The sequence below is a fragment of the Ixodes scapularis genome, unplaced genomic scaffold, assembly GCF_016920785.2.
Source record: "Ixodes scapularis isolate PalLabHiFi unplaced genomic scaffold, ASM1692078v2 PGA_scaffold0__279_contigs__length_252992795, whole genome shotgun sequence".
NCBI classification, from domain to species: Eukaryota; Metazoa; Arthropoda; class Arachnida; order Ixodida; family Ixodidae; genus Ixodes; species Ixodes scapularis.
The window spans coordinates 182,147,762-182,167,197 of record NW_024609835.1 but is presented as its reverse complement, the minus strand read 5'-3'; the positions used below and the strand labels follow the sequence as shown (position 1 = coordinate 182,167,197).

Genomic DNA, 19,436 nt, shown 5'->3' with positions numbered 1-19,436 from the left:
AAAAACAAAACCCAGGCCGCTTGTTTTATTTGCTTCAAACAATATTCGCCTAAAATACATAAGAACAAAATGAAGCTGAAGAGACAAGATAACTGGGCTGGTTGATATGGGTTCATCTGGAGACAGCGCGAATGTCACATGGATGGAGGAAAGCGGACGATACAAGCGCTGACTAACAACTGAAAGTATTGAATAAACCGCGAAAAAAAGAAAAGCATTACAACACATGACTTTCTAAGAACAATGGAATGGCGGCTGCGCATCACAAAATTGGGTGCTATTTGTTATATAATCCCCGATCTATAAATTCTATCTCACTGTCGAACAATGCCAAGAAAACTTGACTCACGGAGGCTGGGCCTGAATTTTTTATTCTGTGAGCCTTTACAATGTCGCGTGCTTTTTGGTCCCATGTTGATACAACACGATAACTGTGATGCGCAGACGCCATTCGGTAATGATTAGAGAGTCACGTGTTGTTTAATGCTTTATTTTTTCGCGGTTTATTCAGAATAAACCCTCAGTTGTTAGTCAGTGCTCGCATCGTCGACTTCATTCCTTCGTCCGTGTATTATTCAAGCTGTTTCAAGATAGAAAAATGAAAACAACAGAAATCACTTCTATCCTTTTTTCCCCTTATTGTCTTATGACACTTAGTTTTTTTTTAAGTTTTTTTTAGTAATCCATAAACGTTTTTGAGCATTCCTATCATTGTTTTTAATACTTTCACGGCAGGACGGTTCTGCAGAAACCTCTCACCTATATTACAGTTATCCTGTCATACCTTTCGCGAAGTTTCTTCGACATTCTATTAATTCCAAGGCATATAATCCCAGCTAGTTTGAATCTGTGTTCTGGTTTTCCTTCATTTTCATTTTAGTTGATTCCCCGGTGTGCGTTGTCAAGTATTTACATATTTATTTTAGTGTTCGACGTCGCTCTAGAAAGCTGTTACCTCGATTTCATCTCTACAGCTCTCCTTCTTATGAAATCCATAGCGATTGTTTTGAAGGAAGCACTCTTCCGCCCGGTCCAAACCGCTCCAGTAGGCTTCGATGTCGAGATCAGGACCCAGTCCTCCATATTCCTTAGGTAGCATGTCGACGGGCATGTCTTCGTAGAGACCATCAAAATTCACACCGTGGAAATGAATCTGCGGAGAAAAATTTATGAACGCATAGTCACTCGATGCAAGCACCTAATTAGAAACTCGCGTTTTTTTATACGTTTGTATTGTACCAAATGTCTAACGACGGGCTCACCCAATGACTACCGTGAGCGTGATAAATAAAAGGGATCTGTGAAATAACAGCGAACGTGAAAACAAGAGTCGCGCGTTCCACGTAAGGTTTTGGTAAGGGCCGGCACCTGGTTGGTTTCGGCCATCTTTTCGACGCGCCATACGACCTATCAGGTGTTTGGTCGTGTATGTGCACGGTCGAATCTGGCCCCCAGTGGTCATCCCCTTTTCGGGCCCGTGCAATCACTTTTGCGAGGACGCCATTCGGCTCTCATTGATGAGCTGCATGGAAGCAGCCGTCCAGGTGTGGGTGCCTTGCACTTTGGAAAAGTGCAAGGCACCCATGGTACTTGCACCACCTAGGTGGTGCAAGTACCATCGGGTTCATTTGAAATACGGACAGTGACGGAAGTTCGAGCCCATTACCGGCGCAGCTCCCAGGTTTGGGAGGTGCTTGTTGAGATTCAAATACATCGTAGGAGGGCGCTGCCAGGTTGCGCGTTTTACTCCGATGTGTTTGGAGCTTGTCAATCACAATCTAAGCTTGGCATCTGCGCCGGTAGTGGGCTCAAAGTGCCGTCACTGTTCGCGTTTCATTTAAACCCGATGGTACATTTGGTTATGAGGGAGTAGTACAGAAGGTGAACATATTTACCAATCTGTAAGTGACCGGTATATGAAGCAAAACAAAAATTAAAATAAAGCGTACGTTAACATGGTATGTCCGACGTAGTAATTAATATAACGTCAAAATTCGCAAATAAGAGATTCTATGCTGCTTCTCATAGAGGCTAACACTTCCGTGCTCACTGAAGAGCGAACATTAACACACGGAATAATACTAGTAAGTATTATTAGGTCGCATAAAAAGCTGCATCTAAATGATTAAAAAGCGCGACAGGACAACGGACACAGAAGGAGACACAGACACAGCGCTTTTTAAGCGTTGTGTCTGTGTCTCCTTCTGTGTCCGTTTTCCTCTCTCGCTTTTTAATCATTATGGATCACCATCGCCCAACTTTCTACCCTCGCCTGCATATAAATATTCATTTAATTTTGTTACTCGCTAGCAAAGATTATGTATGTATAGCGATAATAATCGCCGGAGAAGGGGAACAAGGGGGACAAAGGACAAACACAAATCTTAAAACACAGCTAGGTGACTGCTGCACGATTGAAAAACTCCGCCTGCTCCTGGTATCGAACCAGGGACCACTCGATTTCGGGTGGAGCGCTCTACCAACTGAACAAACCGGGAGTTAGGCGTCAGTGGAGCAAAAGGGTTTTAACAAGTGCGACTAGTCTAGCACCAATAAGGGTGAACGGCCTGCATTTTGTTTAAGGTTATGATGATAATGCAAATAATGCAAGGGTGCAGCCGATCTGAACGGTAATAAAGACAATATTTCCTTGGGAAGGGGAGCAGGGGGGCAAAGGACAAACATAAATCTCCAAACACAGAGAGGTGACTGGTTCGCGACTGAAAACATTCACCTGGTCACGGTATTAAACCATGAACCTCTCCATTTCCAGTGGAGCGCTCTACCAACTGAGCTAACCAGGAGTTAGACGTCAGTAGAGCAAACGGGTTTTCCCAGCAGCCACCAGTCTAACACCAACAAAGGTGCACGGCCTGCAAGCCGCTCATCCTTTTCGGTATTTTACAGGTGGCTCCTGTTAAAACCCCGTTTCTCTACTCCTGGTTTGCTTCGTTGGTAGAGTGCTTCACTGGAAACATTAGAGGTCCCTGGCTTGATATCAAGGACCCTAAACTCTTCAAACACAAAGATGGAGCCGAAAGTTCACCAAGCGCGCTAATAAGACGTCGGCGAAAAAAAAAAACGCGAAGTCATCGTCGTGATAGGTCAATCGGTCCGCTTCGTCAACTTCGACTCCAACTTTGTTTGATAAGTTTAGAGGCCCAGGACTAGGCGGATCTTTTTCAGTCGCGCACCAGTGATCTAGCTGTGTTTGGAGATTTGTGCTTTTCCTTTGTTCCCTTCCTCAGGGATTATTATTGTTATTATTGTTAAGCTGTTTTGCGCCGTTGAATTAATTGCATTATCATAATATAATGTATTTATTAATTCTAATCTGCCTCGGAGAGTCAGAAAATAGTTATATCGTTGTATACCTTGGTGCAACAGAAACGTACTATTAAGCAAACTGCTGTAAAACACAAAACGACATACATTAATTTCTACTGTGTTGTGTAAAAATGTGTAGTCCGGATTTCTTAGGGTTTTCTATACATCGTTCTTCGTCATTTTGTAATAGACTCGAACTATTTTCTGAATAAAAGTATTTGCTAAACAGCAGTAAGCCTTGAAATGACTTTTTTTATGGTGTTTTTGAATATCTGCCTTGGGAAGCTCTCATTAGCTTATTATTTGTTTTATGAAGGCAGATACCTCACCCAGTAAACCCTTCTTTGTTTTGTTACAAACAATTTTACTTCGCAACACGGAAAAATACAGGACATCTTAACTAATTACAGCAATACTTGCGCCAACACCTGCACAAACTTTGTAGTAAAAATCCAAAGAAGTGTCATCTAGTTTTTATGATTGCACTATGTTTCTACCACTCACCCTCTCGGATATCTTTTTGCTAATGAAAGGGCGAACCATTGCGAAGCCCATATCAAAAGCGTACGACTGCCTCACGATGTGTATCGCTTTAGATCGAGTTGGCACGCAGTCCTGAAAGATCAAAAAACAGTTAATGAATAATTAGTACTATGACTCTAAACAGACTACAGAGTACACTTGCACAAAAGTGTCCATATAATTTATTTTTACTCTTGCTGTGATTTTTTGTGCAGCAGTCGAAGTTGCAAAGGGCAATATCCGCGGCATACCATAATTAAAACTTGAGACTGAAGAAATCCTTATTTGTTTCAGTGTATGTTTATTCGTGATCTCCTTTAATCTTAAGTATCAAATATGAAAGTAAGTTTTCTTTGTAATGCTAACATTAGTTTTAAATATTGTAACTTTATGTAACTTTCCCACATCAAAAACGTAAATGGATTACACCTTTGCGACCATTTTGGCTTAATGACTACCCCCGAAACATCGCTGCTTGCCAAAATTGCTTTATAGAATTTGCGGATTTTGCACGGCAGACTGCTTCGGTGATATATCATGGTCATTCGTTTCTCCCTTTCTACCTATTTTAACCACTAACCGCAGAGAGCTATACAAATGTCCAGATTAAGTAGAAAAGTGACTAGCGTAAAGAAATATACAATTCTGGCAATCCATTTTGACTTCTGTTGTCCCAACAGAAATCAGAATGGGCTGTCGCAAGTATGCTCCGTATCTCAAGTAGAAAAAAAAAATGTCGGCACTTGGTATTGGTTTTATTGTCCTAAGCTAAAGCTCGCGAATTCTAGAGAAATTGTGTTTGGCAAAAAGAGAAAGGGAACAATTATCAAGTGGTGTCAACTTTTTATATGGTATTTCATAGAACATCAGCGCAATCGTTCCTGCTGAAACAACACGTAGTGCAAGAACAAACAGGAGTGTCGTCATGGTCCCCGCCATAGGCCGTATTAATAAAATAAAAACAAAAACGAGGTTCTCTACTCTTAAGTTACTTACTATTTTTACGTCATAACGTTTAGTTAGAAATCTTTAAGGTGTGGTTTGTGTTAGAATTATAATTGATGGGCGTTGTCGAAAACAACAAAATCAGCTTCCGTTAGCGAGTTATAAGGGACGTGAAGCAAAATCACAAAAAAAACGACACGTTTCTAGGTGTTGGTTTATAGTCGAAGTGCATCTTCGTGCCAGCGGTCATGCTCCCCGCGTATAAATTGCGAAAATAACGAGCGCAGTTATACATTTTTTAGAGGACGGAGGTAATAAACCCTAGAATCAAAGGTTGTTTTTGTCATGTCATTCAAATAGCACATCGTTTCATTTTGTTTCCTCTCGCCACACTTCTTTCCTAGTAAGAATGCAATACGGTGGTTGATCGCTTTGGCGTGGAGGTGCGTACTGATAAATAACCTAGACTTAAAAACGCGTCCGAATTGCGTTCTAAACACCGTAATTGGCTGCGAGTTCCTTGTGTTTATCAGAGTGGACTGATTAAGGGGGTACTGATTATTTCCACAAAGTTTCTAAATAAAATCACGTTTACTTTTTTTGTTAAAAAAGTAATTATTTGAACCACCAAAAAAAGTAAACGTATGGAACGCTACTAACTTTTCTAAACAGAACCTTCGACAGACACCAAAACGACTTTCAACCATTTTGCAATTAGTACTTTTTTAATAAACAGCTTGGCAGTCCGTTGCATGAAAAACTTTGTATATTTGTAGAACCAAATATAAAACATTGAATCGAAAGGTTATTCTTGTTGCTCCACGTAAAAATCTGAATGAGAGTTTCACTCAAATGTATCTATAGGCTATGTGGATCCAACGAACCGCCTTCTGAAACGCTCATTCTAGCAAGTGTAGTGGCGTACATAAATTACGCGAAGTTTAATTAAATATTTGTTAATTGGTAAAGTTGTCGTTTAAAGTATTGTATATAATGCAGTGCCCTGCTCTCGGGAGTTATTAAATTAAATAACGACTTTTCATTAATAAAAAGCAAAAATCGAATTCCTACCCTCGTAGTGTCATGCAGGATGATAATCAAACGAGTATGATAAGTACCCTTTGCGTAATTTTGAGTATGCTTTAGATCCATTTCAAGTATTCAGAGCTTTCCCGAAATAGCGAAGAGAACGCTGCATTCAGCAGTGAAAAACCACTCTCGTTTAACCAAAAGCAATCCAACGACAATAAAAAAGTGGAAAAATGATCAACGTGCAGGCGATCTGGCTAGGATGTAAACTTGAAGATATATTATCTTCAAGTTTCCTTCCCAGTCTCAGGACATCATGATCAAGAAATAGCGTTGACTTATAGGATGCTTCTGACAACTAAAGCTCTACTTCGTCCACTGAAAAGAAAACAAATCTCAATTTTTTTAATTGTTCCCAAATATCTGGCATTGCGGCTTCTAAAACCAATATTACATCCGACAGAATAACAAGACCTGCTTCGAGGATTTAGCATCGAAATATTTTTTTAAAGTAAACCGGTTGTGTGTCTAAAACGGCCGTGGGAGTGGGATCTCGCTGGACATCAGCAAACGGCCTTTAAACTTGCTCTCGAGCACGACGCAGAATGAACGACATTTGGTAATAATTAGAAATTGCCAAATGGGCTTTTGACCTCATTCCATTTAATTTACCCGCCTCACATGGATATCACTTTTTTGTTCTGACCTAAAGATTATGCCCCATATCAATGTTAGTCCATATATTAAAAAGACAAGCTAAAGTATCCGAACCAGAAGAAGCTTGATGGAACTTTTCAGGAGGCCAAAATTAATGGCAATGAATTTGTCCATAGAAAATCCTCCATAGTCGTGAATGCAGGAAACGCCAGTCGTCTGGGCAACAGGGTCCGCTGTCAGATGTTCCACGACAAGCGTTATTGCTTGCAATGCTTCAATGTAGGAAATAATCTGGGGATTCCAGGCACCTGCAAGTGAACCGGGAACTAATAGTAGCAAACTTTTTCTTTTTTACGAAGGAGTTACACACAAAAAACGGAACACGGAAAGCACATCTTCAGGAATACCGTTTTCTACGGAACGTATTGGTACTGCATACAATTGTGTTCTCTATAGTTAATTCCTTCGTAAATAAATTGTATGCAATAACAACGCGCTCCTTAAAAACAATTATATTCGTATATCACACGATATACTGCAAACTTGAACTGGGGAATTGATTGATTAACCTTACGATTAGTCGATTATTTTTTTTATCGCGATCGATTTCTTAAATTATAAAATATATTAACGCACAATCCTAAAATGTTGTCAATCCGTCCGTCTTCCCACTGTATTGTAGCTGCTGTAGAGTTGCTAGTTTAAAACCAGGCGGTACTTTTCGCCATTAATGATATCGTAAGAAACAGGCAAAAACAAAAGAAATTGTAAGGTATTGGTTCTTTTTTAGATAATATATCTCGAGGTCAACAGAACCGAATAACTGATTTTTTATTTGATGAAGGGATAGTTGTGAATTTGATTTAAAACTTCAATCAACACCCAGCTCTAATATAACTGAGTGAATTTTCACGAGTATCTATTTTCGTAATATGCTCGTTTATAAATTTAACTTGAAGGATAAGGCAAAATATTGTCACATAAATTTATCGCTCCAAAATTATAACTCCAAATGGAAAAACGTTGGGCCCGGAAAATAATCTAGAAAATAACACTCCTCAAAACTCGCACGATATTGAATCTCCGAAAATGGAATTGTTTACAACAACCGGTGCATTTCTTCTAAAAGCAGTTTCTGGAAAGCTGAATCTCATCCCTTAAACATAGTAGACCGCCGTTTCGGCCGTAGGATGCAGATTTCAAATACACGTTCATGTTGAAAAATCAAGTTTTCCCGAAAATCCTTATTAAGTGATCAGGTATGTCATCAATTAAAATATATATTATTGAAATTTAGGTTCGGCCAGAACTTTTTACTTTACAGGCAATTATCTTCCTCGAGCTATTGCGTGCAGTATTTTAATTTTTATTTTTTTACTTGAAGAGGAGACCTTATATGGGTCCTGTTGCTGTTGAGTACTGATACATCCGGCGTAAGTTTAATGGGCGGATTACTCTCACAAGCAACAGGTATTTAACTAATACATCCTAATGAAGTAGTCACATCGCAACACAGGCTTGATGATAGTCATCCCTTCAGCTCGTTTTCAAACGTCGTTGTTATGATGCACGTGCAGAGCACAAAAACCCGTGTGTCTTTAGATTCTGCCAAAGATGTGATATGCCAAAAACTTCCCCCTAAAATTGCCCAAATTTTACGTCTACAAAAATCTTGTATATCTAAGCCGATATGCACGTACTCCAGACGCCGATGTGGTAAGCTTTTACTAATGCGCTTTCCTCTTTGCTCCGATTTGGCGGATGCTGCGGTGACTCGCTGTGCACTGGTCTCGCAAGCCGCTTGCTTGCACTCGGCTGTGTAAGCAGTTGCACGTTGTCTACTGGTTTGACAAACACCTCGTTGGCTCTTGGCAACCTTAGTGCGCCCTTGAGATGTTCGTCGAGGTCGGTGTCTTGGTGTGCCGATCAGCATGGCGCCATTTTAAAGCCCCAGCTTGAGATGCATACCCACCACGAACCATTATTGCTCGTGTTGTTCCGACCCTCACAATCTCGCGTCGTGGTTTTCCTCGACGTCAATGTGCCACGTGACGTCAATATCATGTGACATGTGACGTCAGTGTCGCGTGTCGTCCCGATTTTACGGTACGTCACTGCCACGTTATCTGTGACGTCAGTGTCACGTGCCTTTATGGTGTTACGTGACATCACAGTGTCTCGGACGCCACAGTGTCCAACGGCGTGACGTTCCAGTTTCCCTCCTAAACTTAGCGGGAAAATATCTCCCCTAAGTTCTGGTTGAAAGTAATGCTTGTTAAAACGAGTCGGGGCCCCAATCCACGCCGTAAAGGCGGTTGGCAAGCGAACCTGTAGTATCACCTGCAACCATTGCCCACTGCACTATACCAAATGATTGACGAAAGAAAGGCAAATGCCCTGTACCAAAGCTCTTTACGCACGAAAAATTCCCCAAAATTAGTGCAGTGGAGGTAAAGGGATAATTTTCTCGGAACCGTATTACTCGTGGTGGCGGAAGATAGAAAATCACTATGCTTACTAGTTAGTTCGCTAATTAACTGAATTGATTAATTAACTTCTTAATTGGTGAAAATATACATATGGTTGTAATTAAAAACTCGCTGAGCGTCGTCAAAAACCCTAAATTAGTGATTTTCGAAAAGACTTTGAGCGCATGAGAAGCGTAAAAGTGCACTAAAGTTACCACTCGCGGAGCAGGTGCAAGGCTGACAGTTTCGGTAAGGCGCCCGCGCGATCCTTCCGTCTCTTATGAGAGCCCCAGCCTTGTACCTGCTCCACGAGTGGTAACTTTTGCGCACTACTTACACGCTCCTCACGCGCTCAAAGATTTTCGGAAAATTACTGATTTAATGGCTTTTGATGAAGCTCAGCAAGTTTCTAATTGGAACCATATGCCTATCATAGCTAATTAAACATATGATTAGTAATTTTAGTTACTTAGAGAACTAATTAGTACGTATCGCGAATTTTCTGACATCCGCCACCACGAGCATTGCGGTCCCAAGAAAATTACCCATTTACCTCGAATACACTAATTTTAGGGAATATTTTTCACTCTTACCTCAAACACTCTGTATAAAAGGCTAGTGACGTCACTCTCCACGCCGCAAGCTACAGTGGCCACAGCAGCTTGCGCAACAGTAAACTTTACAGTGAAACGTATGCGGTGAGCGCTACGTGCTTTGGATCAGACTTGTACGTAATCCGTTACACGTAACGAAATTACTTGTAATCCGTTACATTTATCGGTAATTTAGTAACGGATTAATTACATATCTGCAAGTGTAATTTTAAAGTAATTCTCTTACATATTTTACGTAACGGATTCCTTGTAATCCGTTACATTTTTTTTAGGACCAGCCCCCCCCCCCCTTTTCTAAAGAAAAAGTCGTTTTCATTTTGGTAAAGTTGAGCGCAGCGACACTGTCACGCGAATTAACCAGCGCAAAGGGAGGCTTGGCACTCTTCAGTTCCGCAAAGCCTTTTTTTTTTTTACAACACCAAGCCCCTGAATTTAACAACAATCTCAAAAGATAAAACAAAAAACATTTCTACAAAAAAAAAAAAAGGGGGATAGGGGGGGAGGTTCTATCCGTTTTTTTTTTAGTGTCTTTGTTTTTTCTTTGCGATCGAAGGCGGGGAGAGGAAGACACCAACGAATTATTCCTCCTCGAGAAGTTCAAGGCGTTAAGTGCACAGGCAAGAATTAACAATGCCGTTCTCGGTTATAGTGACTAGGACCATTTTCTTAATGTCACAACAGGAGGCAAAGCGCCGTCTACCCTAAAATCCACTAAAAGAGATGTGATAATATGTGAAGGTGTTATTGCCACAAGCATCCTCGTTCGTCGATGCTCACTTATCATCTTCTTTTAGAAAACAGGATGTATTCTTTTCCTGCTTCTTTCACCTTATTTGACCATGTTTTAAAAGCTATTTACTTTTTCGTCATCCTTGTCCAGCTCGCTTGCACCTTTGCATTTAATTGCATTATAATCATTACTTTTTTTGTAGTCCAACTTTTAGGGTTGGCCCACTTTATTTGTGAATTCCAGCCAGGTTGTCTGCATCTCAGTTACCCTTTTTGTGAGTCAGCTATTTGCGAGCACTTCGAAAATTGTAATAGTCTTCCTCTTTTCTTCTTCCTGTTTTTTACCACAGCAGGACGCATCTTATCTCAAGCAGATAGTTTTACAAATAAAACATAATGGTGGCTAACGTAGACTTGATATTCTGGGCTTGAGGAGAGAGTGAAACTCCTGAGTGGGGCCATTACGCGGCTCACTTAGTTCTCTGCCCTTCGCTGCCAATGGCATCAGCGGACGTCTATCTGGAGAACACCGGAGTAAACTGCAGTCGGTCCGTGCTCTGTGCGTTTTTGAACGGCACCAAGAAAGGTACACATGGCAAACGTGCGTTCACATTTCCTTGTTTTAACCAACGTTCTAATTAATTGTTGTTATGAGTGTCCTGTTGTTTTCTTCTCGATTACTTATATTTAAATATTGGAAACTTTTTTTGTAATTCACCAACGTCTCAACCGAGGCTCGACCTGTTCAGAACTAAAGGAAGAATAATATCGAGCCAAACCTTATTTATTATTTAATTATCACCTTACTGTTACCAGCTCTACTAAAACTCTCAAATATCCGGCAACGGCTGCAACGGCGAAGCTTAGCTCTATCTTCGAGGTAAATAGTACTTCCATTGATTCGATGAAAAAGCTCATTGAAGAGCATAAAACATTCGTGAGGCACAATATGGCACTCCCATCCAGTGCTTTAGTTCAAATGGTGTTCAGCGTAGCAGTCGACACATTGACTAAGAAATAACACAAAATGTCTGACGAGACTTTCGAGAGTCAGCTATTGCTCAAAATACGCAAGGTCAATAAATGGAACAGGTGGCAACAATAAGAACTTGAATAACCTTCTTCCCTTTGTTTCTTAATTGAGGAAAATATTGTTGAAAGTAAGGCCACGAAAGTAACGGATTACTTTTGAGAGTAACGGTCACTTACATTTATGGGAGGGTAATTGTAATTGTAATAAATTACAATTTAGGCTTGAGTAATTGTAAATGTAATTCCTTACTATTTTTCAGTAACGTGTACAAGTCTGCTTTGGATTGTTATCAGGAGCGCATTATCATCAATTATGTGGTTCAGATGCTTGTTTTGTGGTTGTACATTATTAAAACTAATGCTGTGCTGTATGTTGTATGCCTGGTATCCACTTTTCGTTTCAATTGCCAAAGTTTTTTTTTTTTTTTTCAGGACGCTTGTACGAAAAGATCCAACCTACGAGTTATATACAGCTTCTCTGTAAAACCACATGAAGTGTCATTTTCCCTTCATTGGAGTTGCCGGAATCATTTAGCCGAACTATTGTTTTTTGCGCTAATTTTTTCCTCGGTGTCCAGTGGTCTTTTTTTAGGAGGCGTTACGAAGACTGAGCCCCAGTGCGTTTCTCCTAAGAAACTGCTTACGGCTCCACGTGTGCGTAGCTGGTTCGTGCTGACGTCACCTGGCATAGTGAAACGCGCTGGTGACGAGAAAATCGGGGGCAATCACGGCTCCCCTCCCTCGCCACATGTGCTCTCCTTCTTTCATAGACACGCTTTATCCAGTTACTTATGGACGGACGCACATGATCTCACGGCTTTGTGACCCCCCCCCCCCCCCCCCCCTCCCATAAATGCTTTCGCATTCAAAATGAGCTATTCGTAAGTTTACCATTTTCCCTTCAATTATCTAACCGCAAAGATCCAGAGAAGCGGCAAAGGAATAATGTCTAGTTGACGCTTGACAAGTCGAAGGGATTATTGCATTAAACCTCTGTATTTTTCTACCAAGTAAAGAAGTGTCGTTACTCGATTTGTGTCGTTGCTAAAACGAACTTTGTCTAAATACTGGTATCGACACACAGAAATTGAACAATGAGAGACGTCCACTCATACCGTTATTCTATATCTATTAGTTCACCTGCGGGCAACATGACTGATACTGAATTTGTGTGGAGCCTGTCGAGATGACGGTTCAATGTCTTGAAGAATATAAACATTCATAGGTTCCTAAATTCAAACGCATGTACAGCGAAAACGGGGATGTCCTTCTGATTAAGAAGAACACAATCAAATGCTTAGTGCGGCGGCACCGGAATAAAATTAATTTAACGACCAATTAAGGCCGTTTTATATTCCACAGAATCATCATGAAAATATAGTTAATAAAGGTATTCACCTCTAATATCGAACATAATTATATTTGACAACAATGTATGAGGAAAGTAAATTACCATTTGAAAATTTTCAAAATACTATTTTCTCATCCAGCCCTAGATAGGTCTCTGCTAGACCTGACTTTAATTTTCGAGAGTACAATAAGCACTTCAAATTGAAACACACACAACGCATTCTCAAGTCGCAACGTCACAGATTCTCAAGTTACAGTCAACTCAAGCACTCACCTAATCTCAACAGTAGCACCAGCCGGCCATGGAAGTCTCGTCGGGGAAGCACCATCGCCACGCTTCTAGCTTCAAGTTTGGCACTCGACGGTAAAAAGTTTTCAAAGACAAATGGACACTCTTTGCGCATTTTGTAATACTCCTTGAGCCTCTTCAATGCTGCATCAACGTTGTACTTTGCCACACGGAGGAAACGAAGCAGAAATTCGTCATCTCTTCTTGAGTACAAATCAGGTTCGTCTGAAGAATAAAAAAAAAGGAAAAGAGACATAAACCCAGTTGAGACTGTCAAACCCCTTAAAACCAACATATTCTACACGTAAGCTGAATTGTAACTTGAAGATATATCACAACTATTTTATTTTGTTCCGCCAATGAAAGACTTCCCGAATGATAGATAGGTGTTTTCAATTGGCCACCACCATTTCAAAACAGAAACAAAAAAGTGTTTTTCTTAAGATTTTGAGATGCACTTTATAATGCTCTGACGTTTAGCCTCGTGAAAACTATAACTACAATGCACCTTTAGGTGAGCTTCCTTTCACCACATCGAGGCACCCATTTATAGAAGTTGCGTTTATAACATTAAAATATATATATATATAGCATACGTGGCATATTTGTGCGCGTTATAAGAGTAAACAAATAAACTAACCTAATCTAACCTAACCTAAGTTAGGTAAGGTTAGGTTAGGTTTGATTATGTTGTTTATTTTTTCACACGATCAGGATTTCGAGTACGTAATCAACATTTTACGTAACTCTTTCCGATTCTAAAAACGCTATGCGGTGCTGTATGATTGTAAAATAAACGATCCTACACAAAATATTTCGCTCTGGTCTTCATAAAACCTGACGAATCACTCCCAGCCGCTTTGGAAATATTTATTTTTAGTTGCTGGTATTTAATTTAGAGTCCACACGGTGTTGGTTTGTTCCATCTTAATCTTTACTTACAGCGTCATTCTATAGTCGGTGTAGTCGGTGACAAATTAAGAGTAATGCCAAAGCTCCTCCCACCTTTTTTCACTTTAGCAGGGCGAACGCTGGTGAATATGCGACCTCATCTGAGTCATCTCCAGTGTTTGCTCTGCTAGAATGAAAAGGTGTGGGATGAGCTTTCACTTTACTCTTAACCTATCATCAACTATAGACAAAGTTTCAACCAATTTTCTTCGAATTTATAAAACAAATATTCATATTTTAATCTGTGTCGTAAATTTTTAATGTCTTCGTCTTTTTTAAGAGTAATGAAAGAGTATTGAGAGAAAATAATGTCCCGAACACCGGCGACAAACTACTCCCGTTAGAGCGGTCATGTGGATTGAAGGTTTTCCTGTTTATGCTACACCGAAATTCCTAATGAAAACCTTTCTCTCATAGAACGATAATACTGAAGTATCGAATGCCTTTTTTTGCTCTGAATGATATCAGGTGAATAAGCATTTGCAAGTGTTATGAAAGGAAAACATTTGTTTGATCAACATCTGCTAAGCATTTTACCAGCCTATTGTTTAGAGCAAGGGTGGCCAGGCTGACCCGGCCTAAGAGCCGCAAACAAAACCCCTAAAGTTCCAATCGAGAGCCACCTGGAAGATGGACGGCAGAGAAAGGGGGAGAAGGGGGGGGGGGCAAACTTTTGTTCAGTGCAATATATGAAACTTGAACTACTTTAGATCTATCCGAGTCAAAAGCAGTTCAAGTGTACGTAAGGTAGCGGTTTGGTAGCACAAGACTACAAAACCGCAACTTGTGTTTCAATTTATAGCGCATTCCATTTCTCTTTTTGGGGAAGTGTTGTGTGACCGGGAGGGAGGCGGTTCGGTTAGGTTTACTAGGGAGTTCCGAGCCGCAGTTTAATAGGCAAAGAGCCGCATGCGGCTCGCGAGCCGCAGCTTGGCCACCTCTGGTTTAGAGCATTACTATTTGGTGAAAAACTCAATCCCCAGATTTTACTTTATTAAATTCTAGAAATTTAATTAACGTAAGAAGTGAGTAACCAGTGAGTCGGGTTTTTGTGCTATCTGTAAAATAGTGTTTAAAAAACAATTAGTCTGAGTAAAACAATGTTTGAAGAGGCACTAATCAGCTTATATTGGGCTTCTACAGGGGCAAATAAGAACAAGGTAACAATGACACGTTGGGTTTAAACGCACGTGATTTTCGACAATGCAAACAAGATCCACGTTGACAGCTCTTCTTGACCATTTAGTAAGAGCCAGGTGAGCATCCCAAACGTGAGTTCGTGATGCAACCCCGTAGGTTACCCTTCACAAAATCAAGGGCGAGTCTTGCTATGAGAACTGATGCTGCATAACGACCAAAGTTTAGTCATATATCCTCGTTACAATATTTAGTTTTATTTTATCATAATAATTCAATAGTCGTCTTGGTGTCAACTGTATGTGAGGTACATTTATATATACTTAAAATAGTAATTACGTTAACCCCTACCTTGAAAATCCAAATGCGAGCAAGAATTGGAATAGCCATAGAAGTGGCAGTATCGCAAAATAGGGCATAATATATCAGTAAGAAGAAAAAGTTGTTTTCTATTTCAGTTTTTAATTAAACCATGTAACATATTATATTCGAATTGAAACTCCACAGACAATGCTCGCAGTCGTATTTATGTATACTGCAACACTGCCATATTAGGACGGCGTGCCTGACAAAAGCAAACTGAGCAGTCTTTCAGAGTAATGTAGCTAGAATATGGCGTGAACAAGCATTTATTTGCACTGTTTGCATGAATCACAAAATAGGAAGAGTGGAAAAGGGGTGGGGGGATGAAAAGCTGCCTTCGTTGTCAACAGACCGACCACGCCAAGCTCGATGGGAGCAGTCATGCACTTTGCGCATACTATATCTCGCCTTTCGTTGTTGCTCGTTGCTACAACCGTAATGGCAGTTATAATTCCCGCCAAATTAAAGCCCGGAAACCGTAGTAAAAACCGTGTAGTACAGCCAAGTCTACAGGGGAGAGAGCGTAAGCCAACCCTGTTTAAGAGGAAAGAAAGGAGGAATGGGAGAGGAAGGCTGCGATTCCCCCGTTCCTACTTTCCTCCTCTTGAACAGGTCGGCATACACACTCTCCACTATAGCTTTGGCTGTACTGCATGGTTTTAGTGGGGCGGAGTATAGGCTCTGAATTTCTCGATCTCGGTATGCTACTAGTAATTTCCAGTTCATTCTTGAATAGCAAGAGTAGACTGACATCTATAGTTTGCTGCAGCATATGCACTGCACGACAGGCTCTACCCACAAGAAGCAACGCTCTGTTCAACGGCCCATCCGGCGAGACGCATTGATAATTAAGCTGAGCTTAATTGCAGCAGAATATACAGTTTCACATTTTTCACAGTTTGTCCAAACGAATGCAATAAAGCGACTAAATAAAAATAAACAAAAGTAAAGATAACTTACGATCGCGTTCATGCACGTCCCCTTAAAATCGTCTTTATTTCGAAAGATGTTTCCCTGGCGAAGCACTCCGGCGGATGCATATATTTAGCTAGTACTGTCAGTGCTTCATCAATATGAGGGTTCGATATTGTTACACCTCCTCACTTTAATTAACCATGAAACGATTTTTTTTTATTTTTACCAATCGGTGCTCACAGCAAACTCTTCAATTCCATAATGCAATGGACGGTATCTATATTTTGCACCCTGTTTTTTCCAGGAAGTGCATTATAAGATTCCTTTCATTGAAACCGCAAGACACAAGACGGAAAACGAGCCGCTTTAGCCAATAGCCACTTTGGAACAATCCGTGTCACACGGGAAATCTGGTAGGACTGTACCGACCTAACAAATGAATTGCTCGTGGAAGAAAGTAGATTTTCGGTTACCTGCCACCTTCGCGAAAACGCGCACGCACAACGACAGCGGCAACCCCATCAATGACTGCACCGCACGCGCGAATGCTGAAAAACGGCACCATAAAAAACGGTCCTAATACACATGGGAGCCACGCCAGGCGCTACGGTGCACGGGGCTGCTCTAGGGGTTGACTATAGAGGCTTTGCGCTCAAATCAGTCGAGTTTATTTCAATTCATTTTCTATATCTGAAACCATATCCCATCCTTCTGTCGAGAAAGCAAAGAATCGAATCTCCGTTGAAAAAGGTTTTACTTGTACAACTGCTTTAATGTGCATTCCTGCTCTATACAACTCTATACAACAATATACATATATGAACCTATCAATTTTTAGGTAAGTTTTACTTTATCTTACAGGATGACGTTTTTTGAAATTTCTATATAATAGAGCTGACACTAAAATTAAGTCTTGCTCTCGGAAAGTTCTGGGTGAATTTTTGTACAAATATGAAAGTTAGCAGATATTGTGTCTACGTGTCTTTACAAGGGCTATCCCCAACGTGTGATATGCGAGGTAGTTCAGCTTGGACTTAATAGATACTCCTACACAGAATGTCTCATTTATACGTATTTGCTAGGGCTGCCACCAATGTGTGAGATGCGAAGTATTTATAATATTGGACGTAATAGATGCGCCCATAAGGAACGTATCATCTATATGTCTTCCCTAGGTCTGTCCCACGCATGCGAGATGCAAAGTATTTAAAAGCTCGGACGTAATGGATACACCCATACGGAATGTCTCATGATATGCTAGACTCAAACAGCGACTGGAAGGTGTGGCCACGTCAAATAGAGCAATGATAGGCCGTGTCATACTTTTTTTATTGGCTATATGCGAACGCCGTAGCTAATTTGTTTCCCGGGATAAAAATAATTTGGAGGCTCCAGAAGTGGAGATTGCCAAGGTTTCGCTATGGTTTTTTGCTCAGAGGGCAACTTGACACCAGCATTCTTTTTAATAATAGTTTTTTCTACTTATTTTTACGAAAAGCTTACGAAATTTACACGAAATAATGAATATGACAAGAGACACTTTCTATGCAAAGAATATTTGAATCAATTCAAATACACACATTTTAGATAGACATTCACAAGTTGTTTACCATCAAACTACACCCTATCACAATATATAAAACTAGCAGGCTACTCAATTCTTTTATTCTAAATCAAACTGGAGTATTTTAATTCTACTACGTACTCAAAGGATCAAGATCATAACTGTCATGTAAAAAAAAGGACGAGATTTATTCACTCCAAAGTCATCTGCTCAGTGGACACAATTAAATGTAGAAAATTGAAAAGTGGTGCTCTTCTAAACAAAGAACTCAAGTTTCTTAATGCATTTTCAGAAGCCAAGATAAGTCTTAATATCTGCAGTTAATTTAAAGTAGCTTCTCTGCATTCGAAAGAAAGTGGCCCATTATCTATGAAGTAAACATTATTTTATAATGCCCTCATTATTCAGAAGCGCTTAGAACGAACATCAAGATTTCGCAGGCCTGAACTATGTTTTAACCCCTCGACATTTTAAACAATCTAGTCTATTTTTGGCCAATATTTCAGTTTAAACTACGCAAACCCTTTAAACTTAGATTATCATGACATTTGATACACTCTGTACTACCCGAAACCTCCTCCACTGTGTAGGGTCAATAAAAATGCATAAAATATACAGCCTTATAAAGAAAGTGAAGGACCAGTTGGTCATCCACTGGTAAAAGGCGAATGAAAAACATACTCTGCCCATCTTTTGTATGAGCATTTCCGCGACATAAAATTACTTTGTTATTCCAGCAGACGGCCTCCAGTTTCCAAATCATAGCTCTGAGGAAATACGCGCTCGCCTATTCGTGGGTAAACAACTACTATTATTAGCACATATTCCAGTCTTAAGAGGAAGATAGGCAAGTGAGGGGAAAAACTGCGGCCTCAAACCGTCAGTATTGAGGTTTTTCATATTCGCGCAGTGTCTTTTAATGTGGTCATTATGAAAAGACGAACCGCAGACCGTAGAACGAGCTTCGGGGCTTACCATCCAGTAGCTGATTAAACTCCTCCAGCGCCTCAATTTTCCTCTCGTCCGTCTCTCCAAGTTCGGTTTCAGCAATCAGCTGAAGCTCCGGTGGTAGTCGATTACCTCTCATGGCTGACGTGCACACTGGAAATTCAAAAATAGTTGGCTCCACTTGCCGTGTGAGGCCAAACGAGCTTGTGTGTCAATCTTGGCTGAACCTCTCGCGAAGACTTGATTTTCCAGCGTCGTTCTGTAGATGCACCTTCAGTCGAGTGGCAAAATGCAAGAGGGATCTCCATGAGCAAATCGGTTGGCAAACCGGTTACAGGCGTAAACTCGTCCTAATTATTACAAAATTCCCGAGGAAAAAGCTATCGTGCCTAGATGGTGCCCAGCCACTAAATGTTTTTGTTTGCCCTCATACCCCATAGGATAAACCAAATAAAGTGAGAGAACGTTTCTCGTCTCGTTTCTTCGGAGTTTTCCGCTTAAGTAAGACAGATAATAACGTAATGGAATCAACCTTGGATCGTTAATACGACGTTCGGATGTTTTCATGGACTGCGTTAAAACTACAGGAAAGGCTT

General features: G+C 40.5%; 1 protein-coding gene across 1 annotated transcript; it reads right to left on the bottom strand.

Moving 5' to 3' along the window:
- Window positions 1–940: 940 nt before the first annotated feature.
- On the bottom strand, window positions 941–18,979 carry LOC8028434 (alpha-tocopherol transfer protein-like). The gene is made up of 5 exons (XM_002399249.4): window positions 18,868–18,979; window positions 12,948–13,187; window positions 6,595–6,788; window positions 3,832–3,942; window positions 941–1,153 (listed from the first exon to the last, which is right to left on the bottom strand). Exons 1-5 carry the CDS (start codon window positions 18,977–18,979, stop codon window positions 941–943), a joined length of 870 nt encoding a protein of 289 aa, XP_002399290.4.
- Between the last annotated feature and the right edge of the window lie 457 nt (window positions 18,980–19,436).